The 7,815-nt window shown below is 59.8% G+C and overlaps 1 protein-coding gene across 1 annotated transcript in view; it reads right to left on the bottom strand.

Annotated features, from left to right (window-relative positions):
• Insrr (insulin receptor related receptor) overlaps window positions 1-7,768 on the bottom strand; it is a 15,466-nt gene extending 7,698 nt beyond the window's left edge. The window contains exons 1-6 of the mRNA XM_010643780.3: window positions 6,794-7,768; window positions 3,362-3,913; window positions 1,793-2,096; window positions 1,569-1,711; window positions 1,262-1,406; window positions 3-211 (exon numbers count right to left, since the gene is read on the bottom strand). Of these exons, the coding sequence (XP_010642082.1) occupies window positions 3-211; window positions 1,262-1,406; window positions 1,569-1,711; window positions 1,793-2,096; window positions 3,362-3,913; window positions 6,794-6,878 (1,438 nt within the window). The 5' untranslated portion in view covers window positions 6,879-7,768. The remainder of the gene's footprint in view (window positions 1-2; window positions 212-1,261; window positions 1,407-1,568; window positions 1,712-1,792; window positions 2,097-3,361; window positions 3,914-6,793) is intronic.
• Window positions 7,769-7,815: the final 47 nt, after the last annotated feature.

The raw sequence follows: 7,815 nt of genomic DNA, 5'->3' as shown, positions 1-7,815 counted from the left end.
AGCTCGGTCGCCGTTGGTGCGGGGGTTGATCTCCGCCTTGTTCTGCCGCCCCCGCGTGCCCGTCACCTCCTCCAGCCGGTAGATGTGCTCCAGGCACAGGCGCGGGTTGAAAGCGAAGTAGACCCTGCCCGCGGCGATGGTGAGCCCCGCGGCCACCCAGGGCCCCAGCTGCTGCAGGTTCTGGTTGTCTAGCACGTACAGAGTGTAGTTCCTGGGGAGGTCGGGCGTGCGCTCGAAGGGGTGGCTTCGGGCACCGGGGACCGCCCCGCAGCACTCGCACCCACCCGTGGCCTGACTGAGCAAGTGAGCGAGCGCGGGGCCCAGCCGGTCCTGTCGGGGAGGGGTGATCAGGGTCCTCGCCTCCTTCTTCCTCCCTCTTCGTCTCATTTCTCCCAGTGTGTGCCAGACTCCGCTGGCTTTGGGACACAGGGGCGGCTGACATTCACCCTGCCAGGCTGGGTGGGGCCCCTGGGGCGCATGACAGGGTGCCCGAGGGAGACAGGAGAAGCCATGGGGGACCCCTTCACCCAACCGGTAATTTCTTTTGTTTTGTTTTTGATACCGGGGATCGAACTCTGGACCTTGAGCTTGTGAGGCAGTTGGCAGCACCACTGAGCTAAATCCCCGGCCCCTCCAACTGGTAATTTAAAATTAAAAAAAAAAAATGTTTGAAAAGTATTGGCTACATTGGGTAGGTCTGGTCTTGTAGGCAGTAGGAACAGGTTTCAAACCCAGGCAGTTGTGCTGTGGAGAAGACCAGATAATAACAATCATGGCCATTTCTTTAGTTACATATGTAATCCAGCACTTGGGAGGCTGAGGCAGGGGGATTGCTCTGAGTTCGAGGCCAACCTGGGCTACATAGTGAGTACAAAGCCAGTCTGAACTACATAGCAAGACTGTTATTCAAAAAAAGAAAACGGGCCGGGGATTTAGCTCAGTGGTTCCACCGCCTACCTCACAAGCACAAGGACCCAAGTTCGAGCCCCAGTACCAAAGCCAACAAACAAACAAAAAAACACGTTGTTTCATTATATATACTGTTTCAAGCATTCATTGCTTTAAACTTAATAAATTATGTAATATTCACAGGTGCCCCAAGAAGCCCATTTTCCAGATGAAAAGCTGAGGACCAGAGAAGTGAACACAGAGAGTCAGACAGTAAGTAGCCATCCTGATTTCAGAGTCCCTTCCCTTTACTGCTGTTCTGGGGGTGTTAGGGGAAGGGGCTCTGATCAGAGGCCTGGTTCTGATCCCTTACCCATCCACCATGGTGTCCCCTCGGATTAATTTGAGGTTCTTGAAAAAACTCAGGGACACGAGGGCAAAGGAGTGCTTGATTTTGAGGAAGCCAGTGATGGTCTCCACCAGTCCCAGGCTGCGCTGCAGCTCTGGCTCCAGGTTGTCTGAGGATGAGGAACACAAGGCTGGAGCGGAAGCAGGGAGGGTGCGGTTTACCCGGCAGCGGGTGGGGAAGGTTGTAGGGAAGAGGTGTCGCGGGGGCGTGGCCTGGAGGGGCGTGACAGGGGCGTGGCCTGGAGGTGGGACGGGGCGGGAGGGTTACTGACAGCCGCGGCGAAGGTTGAGGATGAGGCTTCCCTCCACGTGGGTGCAGCCCACCAGGTCCTGCGCCGCCTGGACGGAGTCTATGGTCTTGGTGCCTACCTTGCACTCTTTGGGGCACAGCCCCTCGCACTTGTGGCAGAATATGCTGGCAGGGCAAGCAGACGCCGTGAGCTGCGGACCCGTGTGGCCCCTCACTGCCCAGGTGACCTCCACCCACCCCACTCACCTGCTGCCGTTTCGGGTGAAGCCTGGAGGACACTGGGCCAGGCACCTGCCCTGGTGGATGCCGAAGGTGGAGACACGGCCGGGCATGGAGCGCAGGCTGGCGCAGCGCTCGGCTGTGACGCAGCGCCAAGACTCGTGCTCGTAGGTGCCCGGAGGGCAGGCCCTGTGGCAGGCGCCCTGGAAGTAGAGGTGGCGGCAGGCTACGCAGGCGCGAGGGTCTCCGGGCCGGCTGCAGCCCCCTAGACACTCTGTGTGGCAGCACTCGCCTCCCGGTGTGCAGGCCAGCCCCTGACGGCAGGGACACACTGTGGGCACAGTGCCGGTTAGATCTCGTCACAGGGCTGTCCCCACCGCCCCGCCCGGGGTGTTGCTCTCAGGCTGTGCCCAGGCCCCTCAGATTTTTATTCGGGTGGCACAGGTGGCTGGCTAACTGAATGCCTGAGGGGCCAGGACCCAGGGTAGAGAGGGGACCTTGTCACTCAGGGTCTCTGTTCACCAGCTCCTGATGCCCACACCACTGCTGGCATGAGACCGGGTGACCCAGCTGGCCCCTCCCGAGGGGTAAAGGCCCAGCGCCATCCATCCTGCCACACCCCTGCCATACTGCCTCCCCTCTGCTCCCAGCTGATGCGCCTGGGGTTGGGGATGCAATAGACTGGAAACATAGCGGCTGCTGGAAGTGTGGGAGCTGCAGGCCGGGCCTGGAGGGGGCAGCAGGGCTGGTTGACTGTACACAGGGAGGACTGCAGCAGCTGTGTTTACAGCCAACAAGGAGGCCATAGGCGTGGGCTCTGGATACAGCCCTGATCCCATTACCCTCCCTCCAGCTGTGGTGGGGAGGCAGCAGAGGTGTGGGGAGCCCACCTCTAAGTGCCTATGGGAGTCCCAGGCTGGGGGCCATGTGCTTTCAGCTTCTGAAAGGTCTTCCCCCCTCCCTGGAACTCTCACCGCTGCTGCTCTAGGCTTCTCGGCCTCTCTTTCCCCTTCCTCGGCTTCCGCGAAAGAGCCCAGCTCACTGTCTGCCCTCCCCTGTCCAGCTCCCTGACTGTCAACTCCTCCTTCCTTCCTTCTCCTCACGGCAGTGTGGCCAGCTCACTTTGCCACCTTGCCAGGCAGCTCTTGTGGGGAACAGAGTCACCACCACGGCCTCCGTGCCGCTGTAGTGCTCTGGAAAATAACTCATCCCACATAACAAGCTTAAGATTGTTTTGCAGAGCAGGAATTGAAGCTCAGATGAGCCAAACAGACACAGCCCATAAGCCGTGGACCTGAGACTTGAACCCCGGCCATCTGGCTTGGGATTTTCCCACCACGCCATACTGCTTCTTGAGCTGTTTCCTGTCCATCGTGCCCACCTTATACCCAGCTACCCCCTGGTTACCTGGCACTCCTTGTACCTGCTCCTCACTTGCCCTAGACCATCAGTGAGGACATTTTGTGAGCCTTAGTTTCCTTTTCTACGGCAGTACCTGCCTCACAGGATGCGAAGACTGACCTACACCATCCCGTGGTGCCCAGCCCCTCCGGGCTCTGCGTCCCTGTGCCCCATTGTTTGTGTGGCAGAGCCCACCTCTCTGGCAGTGGCTGGAGGTCCAGCACCGGTAGTCGGTGTGTCCGCTGAAGGTAGTCCTGGCGCAGGGCTCGCCAGCGAGGCCCAGCGTGCCCGGGCACACATCAGCACACTCCTCGCCCAGCTTGTTGCCCACAATGTAGTTGGCACCGGGAACGGGCTGCAGCAGCCCCCAGTCAATGGTGGAGAGGTGGCAGAGCTCCTGGTTCTTCTCCACACGCACAGCACCACGCAGCACAGCCCCGAGCGCGGGCAGCCCCAAATCCCGCAAATGGGGCATCTCAAAGATGACCAGCGCGTAGCCCAGGAAGGGCTGGGCACCACGGATCACCGCTAGGTTGGGGAAGAGCTCACGCAGGCTCTCCAGGCCGTAGACCCGGAAGAGCAACAGGTAGTCTGTGACCTGGGTGAGGTGTGGGAAGCTGAGGCCGCGGAAGTCCTCCCCTGTGGCCGTGAACATGAGCAGGATCTGGAGATGGCCCTCCACCACGCTGCAGTTCTCCAGCCGCCGCAGCTGTGCCACCTCGGAGCGGATGTCCAGGCTGGGGCACACTGTGGGTACATGAGGTGCACGGGGTGAGACCCATCCTGCCCCGGCAGTACCAGGGAGGAGAGCCGTGCAGCAGCAGGACCTGGACGGGGACCGGGCTTTGCTCTGGGTGAGGGGTGCACCTGCACATTGCGGGCTCTCTGCCAGGTGTGTCACCGCAGTGAAAGGGAGTCCGTGTCTCTCCCTCCATGTCCCATGGGCTCTGTTAAGGAATACCTGGAGGCCGTCTCCCACATCACCTTGCCCCTCTGTGGAAAGTTCTCCACTCGGAAACCACAGTGACCTTCTCGAAATCCACTCAGATCACCCTGCTCCTCTGCTTGAATCCTCCATGGCTCCCATCTCATTCTGGGTAAGGCGGCCCTTACTTCTGCCAAGGAGGCCAGTACAGTTTGGGCCCCATAACCTCTCTGATTTCTGCTCTTTTCTCTCTTTGGCTATTTGGACATCTTTGCTGCCCTTCAAATAAGCCAGCCAAACTTCTGCCTCAGGGTTTCTCTCCTTCTGCTCCCTGTATCTAGAACCCCCTTCCCTGGCGTGGCAGGGCTCCTCTACCTCCTCACATCTTTTTCTAAGGGAGGCACTACCCGCCCACATCCGCCTCATGTCCTCTGTGACCCTTAGCACTGGCTCACATGTACTTCACTCACTGCTCGTTTATTGTGAGCTCCACAAAGGCTGCGATCTTTGTATAATTCATCGCTCTGTCCCGGTGCACGGTATAGTGCCTGGTGCACGACTGGCGTTCAGTGAATATTGGGTGGATGAATGAATGAATTCTGCGACTGGAGGCAGTGAGCATGGAGCTCCATACTCCCCACTTCTCTTCCTGCCCAGGGGAGCCGGTTGGCTGAGCCCTGTGTTTATTTACTCTGAAGGGACATTCCGTGGCTGCCCATTGCCGGCTCCTTGGCCTGACACTGAAGGGTAGATTAGCCGGTCTCCGCTTTTTCTCCAGGGTGTCTCAGCCCTTGGCCTGCGGCCCTCCGGCCAAGTGCTCCTGCCCTGACCCTCTGCCTCTGGAACTCACTCCCCTTTCTGACTCCATGTACTTAGTCCAGCAGTGCTAGTCACAAGCACATGTGGGGCCTTGCCCTACCACTCACCTATGTCCAGGAGGGCAGGGCCTACCTGAGCCAGCTCTGCACCTTCCATGGTGCCCAGTCCAGGGCTGGAGCCATGGGCACTCATGGGCCATGGACTGTGGACATCTGGATCCCAAATCCACTTTTCCCTTGGGGACCCATGGGTGCCTGGCTTCCTCAGACACAGAGCCCCACCCACTTCCCTTTTGCTCCCCAAGCCACGGAGGACTGTCCCCCTCTGGGGCCTGGGTGCCTGGCCTCACTTGCTCCTAGAGGGCCTTGTGTAGTTTCACATCGCAGAAGATGAAAGCCAGCATCCTTCAGTCTGATTTCAGCGCCAGCTCACCCCTCCAGCCTCCTTGCACTCCCTCCCCTCCTGGCCCCCCACCAACACACAGCCCAGGCCCATTCTGGGTCTGGCAGGGCAGGCACAGCGCTCCTAGTTGTCATCCATGGTCCTGAGCTCAATTGCCTGGCAGCTGCCCGTGTGTGTGTGTGTGTGTGTGTGTGTGTGTGTGTGTGTGTGTGCGTGTGCGCATTTGTGTGTGTGTGTGCACCCATGCAGGTACACACGCACACAAAAGAGAGGGACAGAATGAGAAAACACTTCCATCTCCTCCAGGGGAAGGCCAATCAGGCTCTGCCTGGCAGATGGGGGTTCTCTCAGGCGCCCACTTCCCATCATGCCCTCGCCTCTCCAGGGCTCCCCTGATGGGAGTCATTTGGAAAAACAAACCTAAGACCTTTGCAAATTAACCCCTGGCTTCCCTCAGGTCTGTGAGTCCACAGAGCTGCACTGGGAATAAAACATCTGGGTCGCTGACTAAACACTGGCCCCTCCCCCACGGACACACTTGTGTCCTGACAACTGCGCTCCTGGCTGGCATCTGCTGGGCCCTGTCATGGCACAGCATGGGGGGCAGGGGCTTAGGGTGTGTGGGGGGGGAGCTTTGCAAGCAGAGCCCTTGAGACTAGCACCCTGCAGGGCACCCCATCCCACCACTGCACCACTGCCCTGCCTGTGTAGGAAAGAGGGACTCCGCCCTGGGTGTGGAAAGCTCCAGACTAAGACTCCTGGGCGGGCGCAGTGTGCTGGATTCCTGAGCCCCCTGTCTGGGGCGATGGTGAACTGGGGAAGGTGGCAGACCCCACTCAACTGTCTTCTCTGCGAATTTCCCCTCTGCTTTTCTTTCCCTTTCCCCACTAAGGCCCCAGCACCTTTGGTCTACGGAGAGAAGGCAGCCCTCCCCCAGATCAGCACCTTGCCCCCACAGAGGCCGGAGTCCAGGGCTCTGTCTTGGCTTGGTGCTTATTTCTCCAAGCCTGTTTCCTGTCTTTTTTATTTTTTATTTTATTTTATTTTATGTTTTGGTACCAGGAATTGAACTTGGGTCCTTGCACTTGAGAGGCAGTTGGTGGGATCACTCAGCTAAATCCCCAGCCCCTGTTTCCTGTCTTAATGGTGCTGGTTCTCAGCTGCCCCAGCCTTGCCCCTTCTCACTCAGTGGCCCTGGAAATACCCTCTGCCACTCCTCCGGCTGGGATGGTGATTTCACCAGAAGGAATGGGGTGGAGGACATCTGCCCATCCTCCTGATTCCAAGTCCTCACCTCTCACCTTTATGTGGGCAACTAACTGCTTCTCCCGGAGGGCAGGAAGTCCTTCTGAGAGCTGACCGCACTCTTCATGGCTTACGGAAAGCAAGTGTGTTCTGGCTGCAGGCACACTGTGGCCTCTGAGCTGTCTGGCAGGCAGATGAGGAGCTGGGGTGTTGGGGAGGCGGGGCAGGGGACTCACCCTTCATCGTGTCCAGGCCCCGTCCGGAAGAGAGGAGGATCACTAGCAGGCCTGGTCCCCAGGGCCACAGACTGGGCCAGACCATGGCCCAGCCTGGCCTGTGTAGGGTCCTGGCTGTGCTGCAGGCGGCTCCAGAAAAGAGGAGCGCCCGGGAAATGGTCAGGGAGGCCGAGACCCACACTGCAGAGATGAGGGCAGCCAGGAGCAGAGCAATTGGGAGCACTGAAGCTGTGGCAGGAGACGCAAAAGGGAAGGAAGAACACAGACACAAAGCCAGAGACAGGCCAGGCGGCCGGAGACAGACTCTGAGTGAACCCGGAGGCACAGAGACGGGACAGCGATGAGGACAGTGCAGGGAGAGCCTCAGAGGCCCCGGAGGGGAATGTCACACAGGGCTCAGGGCGAAGACAAGGCAGGCGGCCGAGGTGCAGCAGAGCTGGGCGCTGGGTTGTCTCCCGGCAGGCTGCACAGGAGGGCCGCGCCCAGCTCGCTCCTCCCCGCCTCCCGACAGAGCGGATTGGTTTGCGGGACCTCCCCGTTCTCTCTGACTCTCCGCCAAGCCAAAATATTTAGCCTGACAACTGAGAGGGGACAGGTCTGTTGGGGAAATAAGGCCAAAATTGGGGTATAGGTCGGCCTGGAATTGCTCCTCCCACACAGCTTCGCGGCGGGGTCCCCTCCGGGCCCCGAGGCCGGGTCTCCTTCTGGAGGGAGCGAGCTCCAGATGCTGTCAACAGGTGCCTCACACCTGCGGGGCGGTGTCAGCGGCCTCGACCCTCGGCGCCACCGCGGAAACCTGGAGAGAACGAGGAGGCGCCTGTGTTCTCAAGCTCTTCGCCCCTCAGCTTCGGTGGCCCTCTCGGTGGCCCTCAACAGGCCCTGTCCCCGCCTAGTCCCCCAGCTCTGGCCCAGATCCCCGCCACCGGCGATCCCTGTGTGTCTGTCTCTCTCCTGCATGCAGGCCGCTCAGGGAGACTGTCGGGGATGTGGGGACCTTCCGCGCTGAGGGCCCCGACGCTGCA

The sequence above is a fragment of the Fukomys damarensis genome, unplaced genomic scaffold (assembly GCF_012274545.1).
Source record: "Fukomys damarensis isolate Sample0158 unplaced genomic scaffold, DMR_v1.0_HiC HiC_scaffold_33, whole genome shotgun sequence".
Classification (NCBI taxonomy): Eukaryota; Metazoa; Chordata; class Mammalia; order Rodentia; family Bathyergidae; genus Fukomys; species Fukomys damarensis.
The sequence above is the reverse complement of the archived record's forward strand: the minus strand, read 5'-3'. Positions and strand labels throughout refer to the sequence as shown.